The sequence below is a fragment of the Populus alba genome, chromosome 1, assembly GCF_005239225.2.
Source record: "Populus alba chromosome 1, ASM523922v2, whole genome shotgun sequence".
NCBI classification, from domain to species: Eukaryota; Viridiplantae; Streptophyta; class Magnoliopsida; order Malpighiales; family Salicaceae; genus Populus; species Populus alba.
Window position 1 is genome coordinate 19,244,287 of NC_133284.1, and position 26,316 is coordinate 19,270,602.

Here is a 26,316-nt window from a genome sequence, read left to right on the forward strand (position 1 = left end):
GACGTCATTGGAAAAATAATTGGAGAGGAATTACAGGTCTCCACAATGTCTGGTCGAATGAATACAATGTTTAAACATGTTGATGCCTTCATTGCCTTACCAGGTGGTTTGAGCACATTGGAAGAGATCTTTCATATTTCCTCTTGGACTCAATTGCACATTCACTATAAACCCATAGCTCTATTAAATGTTAATGGTTTTTATGATAAGTTGTTGTCTTTTCTTGATCATGTTGTGGAACATGAATTTTTAACATCTTCAGCATGACAAATCATAATCTTTGCTGCTACTGCTGAACAATTGATTGACCAACTACAATCTTTCATTCTTGTAATTGATCCCTCCATGAGTCGCATAAATTGTTCAACTAAGAAAAGCCGTAAAAAGCTTAGATTGGATTTGAGCCTTCGTTTGTTAAAACTTTGTGTCATTTGGTTTTATTATTGTGTTTTGTTATTTCTTATATTTGTTTAAGTGTGTTTCAAGTTTGTCAGTGTTCACTATTTCAGGTGATGTCTTCTATACTCTATCTTTCTACCTTAAAACATTGAGGACAATGTCTCATTTTGGTTGGGGGGAAAGGGTAGTAGTTGATATTTTTTTTAAAAAAAAGATAACTGTGTTTTCTATTTCATAAACTATTTGCAAAACTGTTGTTACTAGGATGGCAGAGTAAAAGGAGTTCTTTTGTTAAAATGACTCTTGAGATGCATCTTAGTAAACATTCTTAACAAGGTCTATCAGAATACTTCTTAAAATATTCAGGTTTACAAACTCTCATATTGTTATCACTTGATTCTGCTCATATGCTCATTTAACAAGTATTCTTAAATCTTCATTTTCATACACATACTTTAACATATGATTGTGGGTTGCATATTGGATTATTACATTATTTATGTTTTTTTGTTAAAGGTAATAACTAAGGAAAAAGGGATAATATATAATTTGCAAAAAAAACAAAAAAACAAAAAGAAATAATAATAATAATAATAAAAACGTAGATAAGTTTGGTTTCGTAGTCTCCCTAACCTAAGCAATTAAGTCCGAATGAGTGTTTTAACACTTAATACCCTAAAGTCAACTGACTTGGGAGCTATTGACCCAACGCTTATTACATGGGTTGAGGAGAAAAGTTTAAGGAAATCAAACATTGCACTATCTACATATCATTATCTGCAACCCGAGTTACTAAGCTCGTAGGGGTGTCACAACACCTAATGCCCTAAGACCAACTGGTATGGGAGTCATTAGACGAAAGCTCGTTACATGAGTTAAAGATGCATTGTGTTTTAAGTTATATATATATTATATATATATTTAAAAAAATAATAATCATAACCCAAGGAAGTTAACCTTAAACATTAGAACAAAAAATTTATTTTCTTCAAGTAAAGCCTCATAACTATATATTGATATTTTGAGCACAAAAGAAAGGTTTATTAATATCTTGTTTAAGAGGTATTGAGCAGATATATGAATTTAATGAGAGTTTGTTTATCTGGATAGATTAATGGAAGTTGAATGATGAATGCCTTGCTTTGTGGAATTTGCAAATTATTTTTCTATTTTAATGCTTTGATTACTAGGGACTAGTAATAAACTGGTTGGGGGTGTGTGATTAGTATTTAAAAGTGTATTTTTATCAAGGTTTTATATCATCATTTTGCACTTGAAGTATCAATAACTCCATAACTAAAGCATGTTTTATAATAACATATCTAATAATATAAGATACCATTAATTTATGGTAAATGTTCATCTTAAATGCAGGCCTATCACATAAATGAAAGGATTGATTGATGAATTTAAGTATTGAAATTGAAAGGACAAAGAGAGGGCCAAACTTAGAAAAGAGATGTTAGTGTAGTCCAAACTAGAACATTGTTCGGTAATTGGGTCATATCTCGAGTTCTAGATGTCCAAATGACCTCAATTTTTTGGATAGATTCGGTAAGACATAGGCCTACAACTTTCATGTGGAGTCCAAGATTTAAAAAGGCATTTTCAAGTTCAAATTATAGCAACAATGGAGAAGTCTGAATCTGTCTTGCAGCCTAGATACTGTTCATTGTTCAGCCCATATCTCGAGTTCTAGAAGTCCAAATGACCTCAATTTTTTTTCCTGGAAAGATAAGATAATTTCCTATAACTTTCATGAGTATAGGTGGTTATATTTCTGATGCTAGCAATGGTGTTTTATTCAGACAAGAAGATAAGGATTTTCACGAAGTCAAGAGTTGGCCACCCACTCAACAATTAGTCATCAAATCAATAGTTCCAAATTTTGGCTTATAAAAGGAGGCATTTGTCATGCATTTAGGGGCTGGGTTATTCAGATCAAGAACTTGCTCTTGCTCTCTCTCTTTATATTTTTTTTGTAATTCTTAAGTTTTGCTTTCAGTAATATCTTGTTTATGCTTTTCATTTCCTTTCCTTTACTTAGTTAACTTGTATCTTATTTATGTTCTTATTTTGTTTATTTATGATTCTCTTCTTCATTATGTTTAGCTAATTTTATTATGTCTAGCTAATTTTATTATGTCAAGGTGCAAAGGTTACACTAATGGTGTAAGAATAAGTATAGTGTAAACTCAACATGAACCTTAATGTTTAATATTAACATGTCTTATCTTTTTATCTTACTAATTCTTAATACCTTGCTTGTTAAATGGTTAATCAAGATTTTTGTTGTATAACATTTGGTACAACAAATGTTTGGCACTCTCATAGCCCAACCGTATGCTATTACCTACACTTGTGCTATAAAAGGAACTTGATTTTGTTGTTAACATAAGTTAGCATCATGAATTCCTGATAATATTTAAAAGTTTGGTGTTACTTAAATAAGATAATTAATATGATCATGTTAACAATTTATAATGAATTGTTAATGACAAATCATCCAATTGGAACCTCCTTTATGTGTGGTTTCCAGTTGAATAATAAAATTTTATACTATACTTGTTTGAAATACCATTAGTGGATCCTCTAACCTTGACATTTATTTTTATCATTGTTTAATCCTTACATTAATCTTCCATCTCAAAGTTCTCATCAACTTCTTCTTCTTCTTCTTTATTATTATTATTATTATTGTTATAGTTATTGTTATTTTTATTATTGTTGTTGTTGTATTGTTGTCTATAATTTATACAACTAACCTCCCTGTGGTTCGACCCTAGTCTTGTCGGGTTATTTATTACTTCGACACTCCTGCACTTGGTAGAAGACATCAATATTTTGGTTGTGTCAGCCCTCATATTGCCTTTACGAGGGTGGTCACTGGGACAACAAGAGACCCTTTTTAGAGACCAAGTAGTAAAGCTACCCTTTGTCCCACATAAAAAGATTAGAACCTGCATTTAGGATGTATGCTTCGTATACATTGTTTTGCATCCGAGCAAGCTTTTCTTGAAGTATCTTGAATTCAGGACTTACGGGGGATATAACGGTTATCACTTAAGAAATTTCTATTATAGAGTTTGTTGTTACCCAATTTCGGACCCCCACATGCTGGAGAGGGTATATACCTCTTTTGAACAGAGTATAGGATTTTAGCTCATGTTCGCTAAAAAAAATTTGACGTACACCTTTAATAGGTCCTAGGGATCATTGTTCTTAGAGCAGATTCTCAGTCAGATTTGGATGCTCAACATTGTCGGATCAAGAACCTTTTTGACCAACTAGATTACTGCCAGATTCTGTTCTCTAAAACGATTTTATCTCACTTCGACTCCTTCATCAAAGATGTAGTCCTAGATGCGTAGAATAATTTTGGGTTTTGAATCATTTGATTCCGATATCAGAGGCTCAAGATGTTCCCGTTTGAATATCTAACGTGAAGGCAGAGAATTCTGCCGCGAGAAGGATATTGACCCGAGTCTGCACTAACAAAACTCTATTTTTGGCCTAGTTTTTGTGATTTTTGTTCTTAGTTCAAACTCTCAGTCATATCAGGATTCTCGGCATTCGTTAGTTTTTGAGTTAGACCTAGAGATCCCTTTTGACCAACCACATTACTGTCAGTTCCTGTTCTGTAAAAAGATTTTATCTGACTTCGACTCCTTCATCAAAGTTGTAGTCCTAGATGCATAGAATAATTTTGGGTTTTGAATCACTTGATTCCGATATCAGAGGCTCAAGATGTTCCCGTTTGAATATCTAACGTGAAGGCAGAGAATTCTGCCGCGAGAAGGATATTGACCCGATTCTGCACTAACAAAACTCTATTTTTCGCCTAGTTTTTGTGATTTTTGTTCTTAGTTCAAACTCTCAGTCATATCAGGATTCTCGGCATTCGTCAATTTTTGAGTTAGACCTGGAGATCCCTTTTGACCAACCACATTACTGTCAGTTCTTGTTCTGTAAAAAGATTTTATCTGACTTCGACTCCTTCATCAAAGTTGTAGTCCTAGATGCATAGAATAATTTTGGGTTTTGAATCACTTGATTCCGATATCAGAGGCTCAAGATGTTCCCGTTTGAATATCTAACGTGAAGGCAAAGAATTCTGCCGCGAGAAGGATATTGACCCGAGTCTGCACTAACAAAACTCTATTTTTGGCCTAGTTTTTGTGATTTTTGTTCTTAGTTCAAACTCTCAGTCATATCAGGATTCTCGGCATTCGTTAGTTTTTGAGTTAGACCTGGAGATCCCTTTTGACCAACCACATTACTGTCAGTTCCTGTTCTGTAAAAAGATTTTATCTGACTTCGACTCCTTCATCAAAGTTGTAGTCCTAGATGCATAGAATAATTTTGGGTTTTGAATCACTTGATTCCGATATCAGAGGCTCAAGATGTTCCCGTTTGAATATCTAACGTGAAGGCAAAGAATTCTGCCGCGAGAAGGATATTGACCCGAGTCTGCACTAACAAAACTCTATTTTTGGCCTACTTTTTGTGATTTTTGTTCTTAGTTCAAACTCAGTCATATCAGGATTCTCGGCATTCGTCAGTTTTTGAGTTAGACCTGGAGATCCCTTTTGACCAACCACATTACTGCTAGATTCTGTTATGTAAAAAGATTTTATCTGACTTCGACTCCTTCATCAAAGTTGTAGTCCTAGATGCATAGAATAATTTTGGGTTTTGAATCACTTGATTCCGATATCAGAAGCTCAAGATATTCCCATTTGAATATCTAACGTGAAGGCAGAAAATTGTTCGCGGGGCTGATTCGAAGGATTTTTTTTGGACCAAGGACTGAATCGAAAATTGTTAAAATGAGGGATTTAATTGAAGAAGGATATTGAAAGCTGGAGTGGGGGCTGGATCATCATAAATGACATGATTTTTTCCACACCGAAATAAGGAAAATGAGACTTTGCAGCTGCACCCTCCATCTGATTTCTTTCCTTTTTTCGCTGTCATCATGCCTGAATTTCGGAGCTGCAACCACGTTTTTTTCTTGCCTCATTTCAAATGGAGCAGCTGGTCCTATGGAAGGAAAGAAAATAGCCACACCCTCCTCTAAAACTGGAAAGAAATCAGACGTAAAGCACCAGCATAAAATCAGAATATTGCAGCTTCCTTTTGCGTTTTTTTTACTGCAAATCAGTAGGGATTTATGTCTTAGGATTAATGCCTTGAATCCTTCCTAAATGGAGACATATTTAGAGTATATATAAGCCCCTCTAATGACCTAAGGGGGGCCGAAAAAAAAATAGCAGAAAGAGAGCAGAAAAATAAAGGAAAAACGCAAGAGAGTGCAGAGTAAAAAAAAAACGCAGAATAGATTTGTTGCAGTAACCATTGCAGGAGACCCGCAGCTGTTGCAGTAAAACCATTTCAGCGAGACCTGCAGGTAAGTCCTAGTTTTCTCCTCCTTTGCTGCCTTTAAATCGTTTGTATCTGTTTCGTTTTTTGTTTTGCACATTCGTTTTCCATTTTAGACTGTATAATACCCGTTTGCTTTGTGTTGTTCCTGCCGTGATTTTGAGTCTTGGATAGTTGACGATGTTAAGCTTTGGTTAGCCTTTGGTGTTTCTTTTTTATCTCCTGTCTTTCACTCTTTTCAAAGTTAAGGAACCGGGAAAGGGGGCTGTTGTTTTCTTCATCAGCAGCTCGTTTTTTGTTTGTGTCCTTCCATTTTTTTAGTGAAATAGCCGGCCAGGTCTTGCTTTGGTTTCATAGTCTATGATATATATGTGTTATAAGAGCATGTTGTCCCAAGCTTTTCTTTTTCTGTATGAAACTAGCATGACAAAATTAAGGAACCGGGGAAGGGGGTTGTTTGTTTTCTTCATCAACAGCTCCGTGAGAGAAACCTTGATTCTAATCGAAGACATTTTTTTTTTTTTTTACTCCACGGTTTACGAGCCGTGAAAGTATAAAAATACTAAAAAATATAGGTTTTTTTAGCGCCCTAGATTTCTATTTTTTTTTCCTCCTCCTTGCGATTTACGAGTCCCAAGCTCTTGAAATACTATGTAAAACCTCCAGGTGAAAAATCATAAATTGACTAGTTTTAGGTAAGACAAAATAATTCGTAACTCTTGATTGGGAGATCAGAAAATTCTGAAAATTTGCGTGGAGCGTTCTAAATATCATGCCTTATATTGGGTTAAAATTTCAGAATTTTTTAGAGAAATTCTGAAATTTGACGAAAATTCATAAATTGACTAGTTTTAGGTAAAACAAAATAATTCGTAACTCTTGATTGGGTGATCAGAAAAATTCTGAAAATTTTCGTGGAGTGTTCTAATATCATGCCTTAGCTTGGGTTAAAATTTCAGAATTTTTAGAGAAATTCGGAAATTTGACGAAAAATCACAATTCGACTAGTTTTACGTTATTGGACGTAATTTTTAATCCGACCATCGGATTGAGCCGAAAATTTTTGAGGAACCTTAAAATATACTGAATAAAACCTGGTTAAAATTTTAAGATGAATGGAGCTCGGTAGTGCTAGAAAAAAAAATAAGGACCGTCAAATAGAGGCAAAAATGCTCATTAGGGGTAGAATAGTTATTTGCCATTGAAAAGAAAATATATAAGCCCTCCTTCTCTGCTATTAACTGCCGAATGGGCAGAAACAAAAAGATGAAAAGAAAAACAGAGCATAGCGTGAGAGATAGAGAGAAAAGTAAGGAAAAACAATAAGGAAATTGAGAGAGTAACTTTATAAACTTGCAAGTTAAACTTATAAAACACTAAATCAAGTGAAGGAAGGAGGATTTGAGAAGGGGAATTCAGCTAACCTTGGAAGAGAAGAGAAATTGGAAGAAAAACAATAGGTAAGCATGAGAAGTTTGGATTTAATGTTGATTTAGATGTTTTTTCCTAAGCTTATTTGATTAAATTAGGAAGTAATTTTCATGGAACTTTACCTTAGTTTCCCTTAAATCCTAGATTATTGAACTTAGGGTTCTTATGTGAATTTGGGGGAATTAGGAGGGGAAAGGGAAAATGATGAAATTGAAGAGGAATAGAATGAAAACAAGTTGAAATAACAAGTAAATGAAGAGAGATTTGGGGGAGCAAAAGAAACATCACATTCGGCCAATGAAGAAAATAAAAATAAAAATGGGAGAATGAGTTTTGATGTTAATGTTTAGAAAAAAACCATGTTTAATCATGATAAATGAAAATGTAAGAAAGACTAAATGAAGAGATAGCATTTAAGTTGAGAAAATAATAATAATAATAATAATAATAATAATAATATGTAAATTCAAATTAAAAGAGAAATAAACTAGTTAAAAGAAAATATGAAGACAAGATGCCTAGATTGTGTTTGAATATAGTATTTAAATAAAATAAATAATATGATGTGAGGGTATAAAGAATAGAAGAATAATTTGATGGAGGAATTATGAACATAGAGAAAACAAAGAAGTAACTTGAGTTAAATATGAGGTTGTATGTAAAATAATGATGTTATATTTGAGAATGAATTTTTATTAGAACAAATTACAAATAAAAATATTATGTGCTTTATGTTTCGGCATATAAGAAAAAAATATTGATGGACTAATGATATAATGACACTTGATTGATTCAGGAGCTGTGTCTGGAGCTGGTCATCAGACAGGAGGAGCTGGGTCATCCCGAACAGAAGGTAGGTGAATTAGTCACCTCTTTTTGTAATTTGTAGTTTTCCTAATTATCTATGTTGCTTATTTAATTGATATTAAATGAATGGAGCAAATGAATAATTTGAGTTTTGATTATGTGAAATTACTGGTTTTATTGGTTAACAAAGAGGTTAACCGGATATGGGGTAATTCGTATGGAATTACCGGATTTTTTGACTAATACAAGAGATTAGCCGGATGCTAGGTAATTCGAATGGAATTACTGGATTGATTGGCTAACAAAAGAGATTAGCCAGATACTGGGTGATTCATATGGAATTACCGGATTGATTTTGCTAACCGAAATGGGTTAGTCGGATTTTGGGTAATAAAGAGAATTACCGGGTTTATTGGTTAACAAAGAGGTTAACTGGATAAGGAGTAATTTATATGTAATTACCAGATTGATTGGCTAACAAAAAAGGTTAGCTGGATGATAGGTAATTCGAATGGAATTACTGGGTCTATTGGTAACCGAGGAAGGAAAAAATGAATTTTGGGTATCTATATGGAAGTGTTAGATGTATTTGGTAAATAAGAGGAATTAGTTGGATTTTTAAGTCCTAAAAAGATTATGTAAATTATAGGAGTAAGTTAGATTGAAGTAGAAGTACTAAATTTCCAAGGTTAAGAGTAATTATTTAATGTTAGATTAATATAATGAGAAAGTTAATTAATATGGTTGTTGTTGAAACAGGTATGCCACGAGGTGATGCAGATCGTTAGATGTAGGAATTCTCCTGTTTATGAATTACCATTTTGGAATGTAATATTCATGTCGTTACTTTCAATGTAAATCCTTTTGTGATGTAAAAATCAAGTAGAAGGTGTAATAGGTAGTGGATGTATTATATATATGTATAGTTATTAGTATGATCAAATCATTTTCAAAATGATAAGATAAGATTTATTATAAACATAATATGACTCTTAATCTTAATGTTGTATTTAAGTAGTTAGTTAACATTTATTATGTTTGTGATGAATTTGTTTATCCTTTGGGTTGCTTTGGGAGTACATTTATGTTGATTATTAATTGATAAGTATAAGTATTGCGATATTGTTTGATGATTGGAATGTGATCCAGGATGATTGGATCAAGATGGAAGTCATAATGATATATATTAGAAGTGTTGTCGATAACTTGGTACCAACAAAAACAGAGGAAACTCTGCCGAAATTTTCAAAAAAAAAAAAATCCCATAAATTTAGACATGTTACCCAATACTTGACATTGGTAAATAAATGTTTGGAGATTTCATGACATCATGATTTGAGACTGTTACATTTTGGTATCAGAGCATGGTTAAAGTTCAGGAGACCATTATTAATGCAAAAGAATATTGTTTCAGGATGGTGCGTACACGGCAAGAAGCCAGAGCTGACTCGTCACCCGTGAGGGACGAGCGTCTAGTTGAGACAGGAGATAGAGGACTAGAGAGAGATCCTCTGGTAGATACAGCATCTTTTGTGCCAGCCGGGTCGGTGCAATCCGGACAAGGAGAGTCATCTGGACTCCGAGATGAGCAGGGGATATTTGAGGGGGATGGGCAGGGGACTCAGCCCCCACCAACAGTAGCACTAGCGGCACCCCCTGGTGTAGCACCTCCACCATATCTAGATCCAGCTTATATTGCACAGTTGGTTCGTGCAGTGATGACAGAGATGGCGGGACCATTGAGTACTACCCCTAGGGATAATGTGGTCACCTTAGTTCGATGGGTAAAGAGTCTAAGAGAATTAGGTTGTGAGGCATTTATGGGAGAGGAGGATGCTGAGATAGCCTGGCGATGGTTACGAAAGATAGAGAGGTCTATGGATCAAATAGCAGTACCAGCAGAGCTCCGAGTGGATTGTGCTACTCAGTTATTATCGGACAGAGCCCAGACATGGTGGGATATTGTTAAAGAGAGACGGGCTACTGAGACTCTTAGATGGAGGGATTTCAGGACAGAGTTTGAGAACCAGTATTATTCCCGACAGCATCGGAAGATCAAAGAACAGGAGTTCTTGGCTCTTACTCAAGGAGACATGACAGTATTGGAATATGAGAGGCGGTTTCAGGACCTCTCTATGTTTGCTTCTGTTTATTTACCGACTGAGCAACATCGGATAGAGAGACTCCGAGATGGACTCTGACAGGAGCTGAGGATGGGATTGGCTGCCTTGCAGTTTCTGACAGTGAGAGATTTTATAGTGGCCGCTCAGTCTCTAGAGGCCGTGGCAGCCGCAGGGCAGCGAGAAGGTGATGGACAGGGTACTATGGGAGCAGAAAAGCGTAAGGAGCCTGCATCATTTACAGGGAGACCTCCTTTTTCAAAAAAGGGAAAAGGAGGACATTTTGGTCAGTTCAGAAAGAAGGGAGGAAATCTGGGATCAGGGGGTACATCGAGTAGACCTATGCAAAGCTCACAGGAAGGGTGGTCACGCCCACAGACTAGTTTACCAGGAGGAGTTGCAGAGGGCTCCAGGATGACTACTTATCCCCTGTGTGTGAGATGCGAGCGTAAACATCCTGGAGATTGTTTGGTCACATCTGGCAGATGTTATATATGCAGACAGGAACATAGATGGAGGGATTGCCCCTATCTAGATGCTGCATGTTATCATTGTGGAGAGCCAGGTCATCGTAGGAGGGAGTGTCCCCAGAGGACTATAGGGCAGACACAGAGACAAGGTTTTTCAGTACAGAGCCAGCAGCAGTCTGTGACCGTGGACAGGCCGGGTAGACCTGCCCAGTCTGGGACTAGTGTTGTTCGAGGTCGACCTCGAGTACCAGGAGGGGGAGCTCAAGGGAGAGTTTTTCGTATGACTCAGGAAGATGTGCGAGCTGCCACTGATGTTGTTGCAGGTACTTTACTATTAGAATCTCAACATGTATATACATTGATTGATCCTGGTGCTACCCACTCCTTTGTAGCTAGAAAATGGGAAGATAAATTGAAAGTGCAACCTATAAGAGTGGAAAAAGGGGTAGTAATTGGTACACCTTTAGGGGAAACCGTACTTATAGAGTATGTTTACAGGGGTTGTCGGGTAAAAATAGAAGATGTAGAAATGAGGGTAGATTTATTACCACTAGACCTATACGATTTTGAGATGATTTTAGGAATGGATTGGCTAGTAACATACAGAGCCCAAATTGATTGTTTTACTAAAACGGTAACTCTCCAAGATGAGGGTGGTAGGAGGGTAGAGTTTAGAGGAGAGAGGAACATCATACCAAATAGTATAATTTCGGTCATGACAGCTAGGAAACTATTAAGAAAGGGATGTACAGCTTATCTTGCCTATGTAGTAGATTTGGAAAAGAAAGAAATGGAGTTAGATAAAATACCTATAGTAAGAGAGTTTCCAGATGTATTTCCAAAGGAATTACCCGGGTTACCACCTGAGAGAGAAGTAGAAGTTTCGATAGAAACACTGCCTGGAACTACACCAGTAGCTTAGGCACCATATCGAATGGCTCCTGCGGAATTGGTGGAATTGAAAATACAATTGCAAGAATTGCTGGATAAAGGGTTTATCCGCCCTAGTGTTTCACCTTGGGGGGCTCCTGTGCTGTTTGTTAAAAAGAAAGATGGAACTTTACGGCTCTGTATAGATTATAGACAGCTCAATAAAGTGACTATAAAAAATAAGTACCCCTTCCACGAATTGATGATTTGTTTGATCAGTTAAAAGGGGCGTGTGTATTTTCAAAAATAGACTTGAGGTCAGGGTATCATCAGGTGACGATAAAGGAGAAAGATATGAAGAAAACAACTTTTAGAACTCGCTACGAGCATTATGAGTTTGTGGTGATGCCTTTTGGATTAACTAATGCTCCAGCGATATTTATGGATTTGATGAATCGGGTTTTTCGATCCTGTCTGGATAAGTTTGTAGTAGTGTTTATTGATGATATACTAATATATTCTTCATCACAAATGGAACATGCAAATCACTTGAGAGAAGTGTTAGAGACCTTAAGGAGAAATAAGTTGTATGCGAAGCTGAGTAAGTGTGAATTTTGGCTGAACGAAGTAGTATTTTTGGGTCATGTGATATCGGAGAAGGGTATTAGTGTGGATCCGAAGAAGATAGAAGCAGTATTGAGATGGGAAAGACCTACAAATGTGACTGAAATTCGTAGTTTCTTGGGCTTAGCTGGATATTATAGAAGATTTATAGAAGGATTTTCCACGATAGCCTCTCCAATGACTCGGCTAACTCGGAAGGAAGTTAAGTTTGAATGGTCAAAGGAGTGTGAAACAAGTTTTCAAGAGTTAAAATCTAGGCTAACTTCAGCCCCAGTATTGGCTTTACCAAAAGAACAAGAGGGATTTGTCGTGTATAGCGATGCTTCCAGTAAGGGTTTGGGTTGTGTACTTATGCAGCATGGAAGGGTAATCGCCTATGCATCCAGACAGTTAAAACCACATGAAGTGAACTATCCAGTACATGATTTGGAGCTGGCAGCTGTGGTGTTTGCTTTGAGGATATGGAGGCATTATCTGTACGGAGTACAGGTAAAGATTTTTACAGATCACAAAAGTTTAAAATACTTAATGTCACAAAAAGAATTGAATATGCGTCAGAGGAGATGGATGGAGCTAATCAAAGATTATGATTGTATTATTGACTATCACCCGGGAAAAGCAAATGTGGTGGCAGATGCTCTAAGTCGGAAGAACAAAGCTTTTATTGGTGGCTTACTAGTGCGAGGTGATAGAGAACTCTTGGAACTTGGTGGGCTAAATGTGCACTTGAATGTGACTTCAAAAGGAATGTTACTGGCAACGTTAATGCTACAATCTGATATGAGAGAAAAGATTCGAAAAGTTCAAGGTGAAGATCCCGAAGTAAAGAAAGAAATGAGCAATGTAAAAGTCGGCCAAGACTCTTCATTTCGAATGTCGAATGATGGGCTCGTAGTGATGGGAAAAAGAATATATTTACCTGATGATAAGGTTTTAAAAGGTGAAGTTTTAAAAGAAGCTCATGAGTCTAAATTGGCGATCCATCCAGGGAGCACGAAAATGTATAGAAATTTGAAGGAGAGTTACTGGTGGCCAAACATGAAGAAGGAGATAGCAGAATATGTGGCCAAGTGTGCCATATGTCAACAGGTGAAAGTAGAGCATCAACGACCGGCTGGAGAATTACAGCCTCTTCCGATTCCAGAATGGAAATGGGAGAATATCACTATGGATTTTGTGTCTGGGCTACCCAGAAGTAGGAAAGGACACGATGCCATATGGGTGATTGTGGATAGACTGACAAAGTCTTCTTTGTTTTTGCCTATGAAGATGGGGGATTCGGTTGAAAAACTAGCTCAATTATATATTAAGGAGGTGGTGAGATTACATGGTGTACCAGTTTCTATAGTTTCTGATAGGGATCCTCGGTTTACATCAAGGTTATGGCCGTGTATACAACGAGCTTTGGGTACCAGATTGAATCTAAGCACAGCTTTTCATCCACAGACTGATGGGCAATCTGAAAGGACAATACAAATTTTAGAAGATTTGTTGCGGTCTTGTATTCTAGAGTTTGGAGGTCAATGGGAGGATCACTTGCCATTAGTAGAATTTACTTATAACAATAGTTATCAATCTACTATTGGAATGGCACCATATGAAGCATTGTATGGAAGGAGATGTCGAACTGCAGTATGTTGGGATGAAGTTGGGGAAAGAAAATTATTAGGACCTGAACTGGTGCAGATCACGGTTGATAAGGTGAAGGTGATAAAGGAAAGGATGAAAGAAGCTCAAGACCGGCAAAAGAGCTATGCAGATAATCGACGGAGACCTCTAGAGTTCCAAATTGGAGATGCAATATTTTTAAAGGTTGCTCCATGGAAGCATGTGATTCGGTTTGGAATGAAAGGAAAATTAGCACCCAGGTATATCGGGCCTTATAAAATTATAGAAAGAATTGGGACGGTTGCCTATCGTGTACTACTGCCACCACATTTAGATAGGATACATAATGTGTTCCATGTCTCGATGCTGCGAAAAGCAAATTTGGATCCTACACGAATTTTGCCACAAATTCCGATGGAAGTGCGGGAAGATTTAACTATGGAGGTACAGCCTGTGCAAATTATGGACCGAAGTATAAAGGAATTACGAAATAAAAGGGTGCCGTTAGTAAAAGTATTGTGGAGAAACTCTCAAATAGAAGAAGAAACCTGGGAGAGAGAGTCAGAAATGATGAAGAAATATCCTGGATTATTTTCTTATAGAGGTATGAATTTAAATTTCGAGGACGAAATTTTTTTTTTAGAAGGGGAGAATGTAAAACCTCCAGGTGAAAAATCATAAATTGACTAGTTTTAGGTAAGACAAAATAATTCGTAACTCTTGATTGGGAGATCAGAAAATTCTGAAAATTTGCGTGGAGCGTTCTAATATCATGCCTTATATTGGGTTAAAATTTCAGAATTTTTAGAGAAATTCTGAAATTTGACGAAAATTCATAAATTGACTAGTTTTAGGTAAAACAAAATAATTCGTAACTCTTGATTGGGAGATCAGAAAATTCTGAAAATTTGCGTGGAGCGTTCTAATATCATGCCTTATATTGGGTTAAAATTTCAGAATTTTTAGAGAAATTCTGAAATTTGACGAAAATTCATAAATTGACTAGTTTTAGGTAAAACAAAATAATTCGTAACTCTTGATTGGGTGATCAGAAAATTCTGAAAATTTTCGTGGAGTGTTCTAATATCATGCCTTAGCTTGGGTTAAAATTTCAGAATTTTTAGAGAAATTCGGAAATTTGACGAAAAATCACAATTCGACTAGTTTTACGTTATTGGACGTAATTTTTAATCCGACCATCGGATTGAGCCGAAAATTTTTGAGGAACCTTAAAATATACTGAATAAAACCTGGTTAAAATTTTAAGATGAATGGAGCTCGGTAGTGCTAGAAAAAAAAATAAGGACCGTCAAATAGAGGCAAAAATGCTCATTAGGGGTAGAATAGTTATTTGCCATTGAAAAGAAAATATATAAGCCCTCCTTCTCTGCTATTAACTGCCGAATGGGCAGAAACAAAAGATGAAAAGAAAAACAGAGCATAACGTGAGAGATAGAGAGAAAAGTAAGGAAAAACAATAAGGAAATTGAGAGAGTAACTTTATAAACTTGCAAGTTAAAACTTATAAAAACACTAAATCAAGTGAAGGAAGGAGGATTTGAGAAGGGGAATTCAGCTAACCTTGGAAGAGAAGAGAAATTGGAAGAAAAACAATAGGTAAGCATGAGAAGTTTGGATTTAATGTTGATTTAGATGTTTTTCCTAAGCTTATTTGATTAAATTAGGAAGTAATTTCATGGAACTTTACCTTAGTTTCCCTTAAATCCTAGATTATTGAACTTAGGGTTCTTATGTGAATTTGGGGGAATTAGGAGGGGAAGGGAAAATGATGAAATTGAAGAGGAATAGAATGAAAACAAGTTGAAATAACAAGTAAATGAAGAGAGATTTGGGGGAGCAAAAAGAAACATCACATTCGGCCAATGAAGAAAATAAAAATAAAAATGGGAGAATGAGTTTTGATGTTAATGTTTAGAAAAAAACCATGTTTAATCATGATAAATGAAAATGTAAGAAAGACTAAATGAAGAGATAGCATTTAAGTTGAGAAAATAATAATAATAATAATAATAATAATAATATGTAAATTCAAATTAAAAGAGAAATAAACTAGTTAAAAGAAAATATGAAGACAAGATGCCTAGATTGTGTTTGAATATAGTATTTAAATAAAATAAATAATATGATGTGAGGGTATAAAGAATAGAAGAATAATTTGATGGAGGAATTATGAACATAGAGAAAACAAAGAAGTAACTTGAGTTAAATATGAGGTTGTATGTAAAATAATGATGTTATATTTGAGAATGAATTTTTATTAGAACAAATTACAAATAAAAATATTATGTGCTTTATGTTTCAGCACATAAGAAAAAAATATTGATGGACTAATGATATAATGACACTTGATTGATTCAGGAGCTGTGTCTGGAGCTGGTCATCAGACAGGAGGAGCTGGGTCATCCCGAACAGAAGGTAGGTGAATTAGTCACCTCTTTTTGTAATTTGTAGTTTTCCTAATTATCTATGTTGCTTATTTAATTGATATTAAATGAATGGAGCAAATGAATAATTTGAGTTTTGATTATGTGAAATTACTGGTTTTATTGGTTAACAAAGAGGTTAACCGGATATGGGGTAATTCGTATGGAATTACCGGATTTTTTGACTAATACAAGAGATTAGCCGGATGCTAGGTAATTCGAATGGAATTACTGGATTGATTGGCTAACAAAAGAGATTAGCCAGATACTGGGTGATTCATATGGAATTACCGGATTGATTTTGCTAACCGAAATGGTTAGTCGGATTTTGGGTAATAAAGAGAATTACCGGGTTTATTGGTTAACAAAGAGGTTAACTGGATAAGGAGTAATTTATATGTAATTACCAGATTGATTGGCTAACAAAAAAGGTTAGCTGGATGATAGGTAATTCGAATGGAATTACTGGGTCTATTGGTAACCGAGGAAGGAAAAAATGAATTTTGGGTATCTATATGGAAGTGTTAGATGTATTTGGTAAATAAGAGGAATTAGTTGGATTTTTAAGTCCTAAAAGATTATGTAAATTATAGGAGTAAGTTAGATTGAAGTAGAAAGTACTAAATTTCCAAGGTTAAGAGTAATTATTTAATGTTAGATTAATATAATGAGAAAGTTAATTAATATGGTTGTTGTTGAAACAGGTATGCCACGAGGTGATGCAGATCGTTAGATGTAGGAATTCTCCTGTTTATGAATTACCATTTTGGAATGTAATATTCATGTCGTTACTTTCAATGTAAATCCTTTTGTGATGTAAAAATCAAGTAGAAGGTGTAATAGGTAGTGGATGTATTATATATATGTATAGTTATTAGTATGATCAAATCATTTTCAAAATGATATAAGATAAGATTTATTATAAACATAATATGACTCTTAATCTTAATGTTGTATTTAAGTAGTTAGTTAACATTTATTATGTTTGTGATGAATTTGTTTATCCTTTGGGTTGCTTTGGAGTACATTTATGTTGATTATTAATTGATAAGTATAAGTATTGCGATATTGTTTGATGATTGGAATGTGATCCAGGATGATTGGATCAAGATGGAAGTCATAATGATATATATTAGAAGTGTTGTCGATAACTTGGTACCAACAAAAACAGAGGAAACTCTGCCGAAATTTTCAAAAAAAAAAAAAAATCCCATAAATTTAGACATGTTTACCCCAATACTTGACATTGGTAAATAAATGTTTGGAGATTTCATGACATCATGATTTGAGACTGTTACATACTAAGGGAAAAATGAGCTTTCGAAGCACATAGAATCTCCTTGGATTTCTATCTTATGAAATTTTATTTGAATCAAACCTAGAAAAACTGATGGGATTAGAAAACACCAACACCATAGCAATTATAGAGCAAACCAAACATCAAGCAGCTTACCTTAGGTAGGGCGTACTAGGGGTGCTAATACCTTCCCTTTACGCAACCAGTCCCTTGCCTTAGAATCTCTGAAAGACCAGTTAGGGTTCCTAGTGACCATAATACTAGGTGGCGACTCCCTTTACAAAAAAACAAAAGACCCTGAAATCAATCGATTGGTCGCCGCGACGCCGCGCTCCACCGTTAGGGTGCGACAGAGTTTGAGCAAGAATAAAAATTCTTGTCTCGTCATGCAAGAGTTGTGACCGTATGTCACCCCTCGAAGGGCGAGTTTATCATACAAATCACATGTTCATATTTTATCATTCATGTATCGGGATGAAAAGTAGATTCCCCTACCCGAGGTCTACTACACTGGACTGAAAAAGATGGGAAATGAAGAAAGGGGTCAGAGAGAAGCTCATTGTTAAAAGGAAGCTGAGAGCATCAAAGATGAAGTAGCAAGACTCAAATCCACTTAAACAAGTGTTGATCATCGAATGGAAAGGGAATGTTTGTAGTCTATTGTGGGAACACTGCGTGTCCATGTTCAATTGAAGCTACGCCTCTCTTTTTCAGTCCTAAACAATAACAGCAATGCCTTCAGTCATCAACTAATGACAACCTTTGTTCTTGTTCAATTGCACTGTTAATTGTTCATCGCCTCCACATCTTTTAAGGGCACCAAATAACTGCTAGCCTTTTATGCATAGTGCATTAGTCTTCTTTGAAGTTCCCCCAACTGTGAGCTTAATTCTAGTTCAGCAGCACAAGATGTTGGTCTGAAAAAAAATACCATGATTAGACATTGAACTTTTACATGGCAAAGCTCTCTCTACAGAAATTTGTTTGTGGCTCTGCAAGGGGGGAATCCAAGAAGGGATGTAGTAGTTTCAGATCATCTACAATTTTCTCTCTTCAGTGTTAGCTTGAAAACCTAAAAGTAGGGAGAAGAGACAAACCTGGGCTGAAAAACAGGAAGAAGACTTAAACTTCAATAAAGCAGAACTCCTTCTATAAGTGTCTGTTTTGTTGCATTGTTTATGAGCAATCAAAGATGAGACAAAAAAGTTTTAGATTCATCAATGTTCTCTTCCAGTTGAGACAACGCGTGATTCCACATGTCGGCAGTGGTGGTATTGCATGTTTATATGCCCTGCCAAGATTACATAGCTAGTGGAAGGTTTCTAACAATCTATAAACAACTATAACAACATTGGAAGATTGACATAATGTTGTGAGGATTGTCGAAAGAAATGAACAAGCTATGAAGAGGGGAAAGATTGAAGGTTCTGTCATGGATTTCAAAACAATAATGAGAAATGAATCAGAAGATAACTCTAAAGGTGGAAAACCTTATTTATGTGGTTTAGCCATGTCTCACATGTCTTTGCCAAGATTGACATACCTCGGCCACTCGAGTATGTCTACCAGCATCTCTTAGACTCTGGACTTATTGCTCCGACTCCATCAAATCCCATACAACCACCGTTTCCTAGGTGGTATAATCCAAAAAAGAGATTTGAATATCATTGGGGGATTTTGCGCCATTCAGTTGAACAGTTGCATAAATTTCAAGAATCGAGTTGAGTTTGTGAAAGATGATGTCACTGATCATATTGTCACAACATCCTCAGAAGAACAAATGATCGAAAATGCTTGGCAAACATAGATATTGCCAGAAAGGTTGATCCAAGAAGGGGGTTAAACTGTCAATCATCTTTGTTAGGGATTTTTGCCATTTTTGCATTTGTTTTTGGGATCACATCTCATCCTTTAAAGAAACATGTATTTTCTTTGTTTCTTTGTTGTTTTGAAAGCATGAGATGTTTATTTCAATGTGTATTTTGAAAAAAAAAATTGATCAAACTCCAACATGCAAAATTAAGGCTAGTCAATCCTTAAAGATCAAAAGTGCTTTGATTGTAGAAATGACTCGATGCTTGATCATGACATGAGGTAACCAAACAATTTTGAACTCATACATGAAACTGAACCACCCACCATGTAGTTATGTTTTAACAGTATACATAATGACATGTAGTGGATTCAGTAGCTATAGACTCGTGAATCATTGACTCTTTTAAGTCCCAATCATTACACTGGATGAGGTCAAAATTTATCGGTCCTAACCGACCTTGCTTGAAATGAGAAAAGGCTATTTTTGTTATCCGTTCACTTTCTAAAGGTTATATCCATTCTGGTCCCCATTTGAGCCAAAATGATTTTCTTTCAAAAGAAACCCTGACCAGCAAGGTTGTTAAAAAAGCTTTTTTGACACGACACAGAACATACAATATAAACTCGACTCGTAAACTCGAATCGTAAAATCATAAAATCGAAAGTAAAATTTTTTAACTAAAAATTGTAAAATCGCAAGTAAAATATTTTAACTAAAATCGTAAAATCATAAAATAAACATCCAAACATCTTAAAATACATAATTCAAATACAAGTAAAATAAACAATACAAATATTCGAACATCTTAAAATACATAATTCAAAAAAAAGTAAAATAAACAATACAAATATCCAAACATCTTAAAATACATAATTCATACATGTCCATAGTTTTTCAATAACTAAAAGTTAACACATCTAAAACAAACAGTCTGTAGGTGTGTCATGTAAACTAAACACACCCTCATTGCTTTTGTCTCCCTCATTATTCCTAAGACAATCATCAAAATCATTACCATCTAAAGGATTATTACTGCTACTACTAGTACCAGCACCGATATTAGGAACATTAGTGCTACTACTAGTATCAGGACCAACACCAATATTGTCAACAATATTTAACTCCAAGCTCCTTGAATTATTTGGATTGACATCATTCTGAATCTCTAAATCATCTTCAGTTCCATGACACTCCATCCCAACATCATTAAGATTTTCTTCATCATCACTTTCATCTTCTTTGCCGTTTTTCCTTCGTGTTGCACTATCAATGACACCAAGCATGTCAAAGTTGGATGAACCATCATGTTTCTCTCCCTCGGTTATCCAATCATCATTAGATGAGAGATGATCAAAAACTTCACCAAAATCATTAGCTTGCTTTTTGACTTGGTTATCATTTAATTTCAGATTGCACATTACAAATGCCAAGTCATTCATTTTGTGCTGGTGCAAACGATTTCTTCGTTTTGTATGAACCTATGTAAGCAATTCAAATTAATACCATATAAGATTCTTATAAAATATAAAAACATTAAAATTAAAAAGGAAAAAACTTACCATCTCAAATGCATTCCAGTTTCGCTCGCATCCAGATGAACTATAAGTCAAGCTTAGAACTTGAATTGCAAATTTTTGTAGCTCTGGACATTCATCCCTATAAGAATCCCACTATTTAGCTGGAGTCTTTTTTATCCCTTGTTATCTTGGCAGCCTCAATACCGAACAACCCATTTGCATCCTTGAATGAATCAAGTTGCAAGTCAATTTTACACCTTTCACTTGCATCGGGCACCATCCTTTCTAAGCATTGATATAATCCAATTTTAATGTTGGCATTAACTTTAAAATTAGAATTATAATGATAATGATGATTCAAATAATATGCTGCTGCATGTAAAGGTCTATGAAGTTGAAGTTCCCATCTTGCATCAATGATATTCCATATAGGCATATAACAACAAAATAAAAATAAGAATATTATCATCAATATTATATGACCTAGCTGGTAAACATTACAATCAACTGATTGTAGTAAATAAATAATTAGCAAGATATATAATCAATACCTTTTTTTTTCACAGAACCAAAAATTCACTTGTATCTTTCTCTTTTGCTTGATCCATTACTTCATATATAAAACCCATAGCTGGTTTTTCATCTGAATCAACTAATCGAAGAAATTTTATCAAAGGATATGCTGCCTTAATACATGTAGTAACATCATGCCAAAACTTGTTGTTCAAAACACAACTTTGAATTCGCTTCCCTTCTTTTGTTTTTGAAGACCCACATGACCTCCATTGGATGGAAGTAAACATTTCATCAATTGTATCTTACAATCACTCAAACATCCAAGAGTTAAGTATACAGTAGCAAATCTAGTGGCAGTAGGCCTAATCAAATCCTTTCCTTTTGTAAAGTGTCTGAGCATGGAAATGAGAATAGTTCTTGAATATATGTATGAGGTGATTCTCCTCCCATTAGCAATAGTTACTTGATGGACCTCTAGTTTCTTCTCAAAATCTTCCAATATGAAGTCAATACAATGGGCAGCACATGGTGTCCAAAACAATCTTTTTCTTTTTCCCATCAACAATTGCCTTGCTGCCTTATAATTTGTAGCATTGTCAGTGATTACTTGCACCATATTTTCCTCTCCAATCCTCTCCACAATAGCATCCAACATCTCAAATACCTTATCAATAGTCTTGGATATATTAGAGGTATCTACCGATGATAAAAAAATTATCCCTTTAGGACTATTAACTAAAAAGTTACAAATAGAACGCCTTTTCTTATCAGTCCATCCATCAAACATTATTGAGCAACCTGTTTTTTTTCATTCTACCTTGTACTCCTCAAGCAAGTTGATCATGTGTTCTACTTCTTACTTCAAATACTTCTCTCTAATATCATGGTAAGACAGAGGCTTAAAACTTGGCCCATGCTTTGCAACCAATTCAAATGTCTTAACAAATTCAGGGTTTTTCACACAGTTAAATAGAATTACACTGGTATAGAAAAATCTTACAATTTGTCGACATGCTTCTTCTCTAAAATCCTTTTTTAGCAACTGATTGATGGTGGTTTGTGTACTTCCACTCCCACTTGCTACTCTCTTTCCTTTGTCCACTGAGGTATTTTCATTCCCTTAATCATTATCTTCATCTTTTCCAATATATTGGAAAGCCTTTCTTTTTTTCTCAGTTGCTTTTTGATTTTTCACCAAAACATTTAACATCATCTTCTTTACATCTTTTGGTACTTGTTGGCATGGCTCAACATCCTTTTGAGTGGAAGCTAAATGATGCTTGAAATGGTAAATACCTCCACTAATAATTTTCTGACAATACTTGCACTGCACTCTTCTTGAATTCTTATCAACATCTATACCATATTGCCATCCCACGTCAAGTCTATTGCCACTAGTAGTTTTTTTAGATGCCATGTAACCTGCAGTTCAAGAATAAAAAAAGGCAACTATTCAGCACAGATTGCAAATCAACAAGGGACATAGAAACATAAAGTGATTGCAAATCAACCTGTAAAAACCCTGTACTGATATTTTCAAACCTCAGTCAACTATATAATTAGCTAAAGCAGCCAATCACTTTACTTCAGAAATCTCTGATATGGTGTTTACAATAGCTCACATCAAATGTTCATGACAACTCAAATAAGAGAATTTCAACTTGCAAATTGATTTGAAACTCTATTGCAAATTTTTTTTTAAAGGGCGCAAAATCAGAAGCAATTAGAACAAAAGCCATAAAGTTATCATAGATCCCAGCCAAATGAATAATGAGTGCAACCAGTATATATCAAGTGCATGCAATGGCATAAACTTATACTAAACCTCTTCAAAAGGAACCCAACAAAAGCTAAAGTTATGGAAGCCTATGACAACCCACAGAGAAGTTGCCAGCTATCCTTTATCAAGAAAAGTGATTGAAGTTATAATAACGTGGGAGAAAAAATTGCAGCCCTTGTCTTCCCCATAAAAGATAAAAGATTTTCACAATCTTAAAAGAAAGATTCCACTGGAAATGGTTAAATATTCAGGATTTCAGGCTATAGCATAAATGCATACACAGAAAGGAGAATATTGCAGTAGTAATTGCACCTCTAAGAGCTTGTTTGACAATGTGATTACGGTTGCTTTTCAAATAGCTTTTTGTGTTAAAATGCATGTCAATGATGTTTTTTGATTTTTTAAAAATCATTTTTGATATCAGCACATCAAAATGATTTAAAAACACTAAAAACATATTAATTTGAAGTTAATAAAAAAATAAAATAAAAATTTAAATTTTTTCAAAAAACGCTTTTTGAAACGCAGAAACAAACAAAGCCCTAAGAAGTTCAGGTGGATGGGGAAAACAAAATCACTTGACAGAGACAAAGAAGCCAGGCAAATACTAACCTATCCAGTAATACACATTGAGAACCAACAATCTTAGTTACAAGAAATTACAACACACAAAAACAGCAAGTAAGAAATTAAACAGAGCCCTCTCGTATAAGAAATTTGACATGAACTGCAACACACACACACACACTTTTCTTTCATTCACATTTGCAAATTACAATCACAATCAAGAAAAGAAGTGAAAAGAATTGATAAGATGAAGGAAGAAGCAAGATGATCACCAAAGATAGGGAAAACGAAAACTAAATTTACTTGGTATGTTCAAAAAACAAGAATTTAATTAGACAAGAGGAATTAGAAACTATCATGCTAAGCTATTAAATTTGAAGATAAATATCCATTTTAATTATATGCTTGCAAAAAATAATCAACAAGCATCAGGTTTCAAACTTTCCCAATGATCCCCACCATAAAAATGGAATGATACATGTGTAGAGCTTTTCAGAAGAATGGCTTATCCAATACAGGCATTAATTGCTTGTCCTTAGAAGGTATATGACTTCATTAACAAAACTTAAACTTTTTTTTCTTGTAATTTTGTTGTGCCATTATATTGAGAAGCTATTCACAATTTACTCACCTGAATGGAATTCATTCATAGGTTGACACTAAAAATAAATCAATTTTAAAAAGAATAAAAAAATTAAACTTGACTGCATAAAAACACAAACAGGAAAAAAGCTAGTGGAAGTGCCTTAGCAGTGAACTTACGAGGAGTTTCCACATTCATACAAGAATGCAACAGGCTTTTCTTGTGTCCTAGTACTGAAAATAAAGTAAGGCAGTCCAAGAGTGCAATCCTGGAATGCTTCGTTGTCTATGCAAAATTGCAGAATCTGCAACAGCATCACCAAAGCAAGCAAGATCAAACACAGATTCAGAGCAGTGCAGCACAACTCCCCGTCCGAAAAAATACCCAGCAGCAAACCAAGTAATAGTAGAATACCCAGAAGATAAACACAAATTCACAGAATACCTAGATAATTTTTATCTCTAATCACCACCATTAGACAGAAAAAACAAAGCTTGGGATTGGGAATCAATTCTTACCTTCATCTCACCAAGAACGCTTCGGATCGAGGGAAAGTGATTTTTTAAATTGCTGGGGAAAGGGGAAAGGGGAAAGGAGTCAGGGTCTAGGGAGATTGGGAGAGTGGGAGATGGGGACTTGGAATTTGGAAAGAGATTGGTGATGTGGTGCAGTGGTGCTGAGTTAAAGGAGCATTTTCAATTTTGCATTTCTAATTGTCTGCTGCAACTCTGCATTTGCCATTTGGTGAAACCGTGAAAGTGAAATGGTGAAAGACTGAATGAAAGTGAAATTTTTGGTTAACTCGTGAAAACGTTATGTTTTTTACGAGTCAACCGATTTTTCTGCGAGTTTGACCGAGTCAACCCGATTTTGCTGGTTTTCGAGTTTTAACCCCGATTCTACACGTTTTTTGTGTGTTAACTCATAAAATCATCCAATTTTACGAGTTAAAACGCATTTTTAACAACCATGCTGACCAGGATCACACCCCCCACTTGGGGAAAATGAGAGATATTTTGAAGACACTGATAGAATCAATGACAAAAGGGAATGTTAAGAATGAAAGTCTAATGTGTGAGAGAAGGCTAAAAGAAAGAAACCAAAGACTGAAGAGCATCCAAGACAACTTTGAGGAAGGCTATGTAAGAGCAAAAAAGAAGAAGAAGAAGAAGAAGAAGAAGAAAAGAGTGGAATGGAAGGAGAATGCCTATCAATTCTAAAAGGGGCAAAAGAGGTTTCAATTGAAGAAAGACACAACAAATGCCAAAAGTAAAAAAAAAAAAATCGAGCTTCATATCTTTTGGTGTGTCTAGGATAAAGCCTCTAATGTCTTAAAAAAAAATAGATTGGTTATTCATCAAAGAAAAAGTTGGATTTGTATTATGATCAATGTTAAGAGAATTTTGATCTTTGATATTAACAAGGTTATATGTCACTTTCTCTACAATGACAACAAGAGAAAAAGAATTGATGAATAGTTAATGTTGATCCTAGGTTGTTGAAACCCTCAAACACCTTTTGAGCTTGTGAAATTCCTTTCTTTCATAGCCATGAACTATAACCTGCATTATGTGCTTTAAAAAGCCTTTTTTAATCAAGTAAGCAATCATAACCGATAAATAGCGATCTCAAAACTTGAAGAGCTTTTCCATAAAAGTCGTGGCTTCATGGATGAAGCTACTTGTTATTATGTATACTGATAAAAATGATGCTAAAAAAGAAAACAATCTTTCTTGATGAATGCTCAAATTTTGACCTGAGCATGTTGCTTTCCTTGAAATTCACAGAAGGTCAACTCATTGCAGACCATCAAAGATATACCAAGATCAAAGATTAAAATTGACACAAAGAACCATGAAAAAGTCATTTTAATCTTACAATGGGTCATTTCTGTTTTTAAAATACAAGACAATCAAAGGACTGCATGTATTGAGTGACGTGTGTTGAGTCTTTGACCAAAGAAGCTTGATTTATGAAAATACCTTAAAAAACCAACATCTCTGATTTCATTTCAACAACTAGACTTTGAATAGACATGATCTTTGAAATATGAGATTTGATTCCAGAACAAGAACGATTGCCAAA

The 26,316-nt window shown here is 35.0% G+C and overlaps 2 protein-coding genes across 4 annotated transcripts; both read left to right on the forward strand.

The window, feature by feature from the left end:
- The first annotated feature begins 7,038 nt into the window (after positions 1-7,038).
- LOC118054882 (uncharacterized) lies at positions 7,039-10,220 on the forward strand. 2 transcript variants are annotated; one of them, XR_012170463.1, is made up of 3 exons: positions 7,039-7,241; positions 8,009-8,065; positions 8,779-9,003. XR_012170463.1 is itself a non-coding variant. In XM_035066655.2 (3 exons), the coding sequence occupies exon 3, from the start codon at positions 9,435-9,437 to the stop codon at positions 10,218-10,220; it is 786 nt and encodes a 261-aa protein (XP_034922546.1). In that variant the 5' UTR covers positions 7,039-7,241; positions 8,009-8,065; position 9,434. The 2 variants fall into 2 exon arrangements, 1 of the variants encoding a protein (XP_034922546.1); XM_035066655.2 differs by lacking the exon at positions 8,779-9,003 and adding an exon at positions 9,434-10,220.
- A 12-nt stretch (positions 10,221-10,232) lies between these two features.
- LOC118054885 (uncharacterized) lies at positions 10,233-17,050 on the forward strand. Of its 2 annotated transcripts, none has more exons than XM_073410759.1 (3): positions 10,233-10,932; positions 16,091-16,147; positions 16,860-17,050. In XM_073410759.1, the coding sequence occupies exons 1-3, from the start codon at positions 10,233-10,235 to the stop codon at positions 16,886-16,888; spliced, it is 786 nt and encodes a 261-aa protein (XP_073266860.1). In that variant the 3' UTR covers positions 16,889-17,050. The 2 variants fall into 2 exon arrangements, 1 of the variants encoding a protein (XP_073266860.1); XR_004688571.2 differs by lacking the exon at positions 10,233-10,932 and adding an exon at positions 15,239-15,328.
- The last annotated feature ends 9,266 nt before the right edge of the window (positions 17,051-26,316 follow it).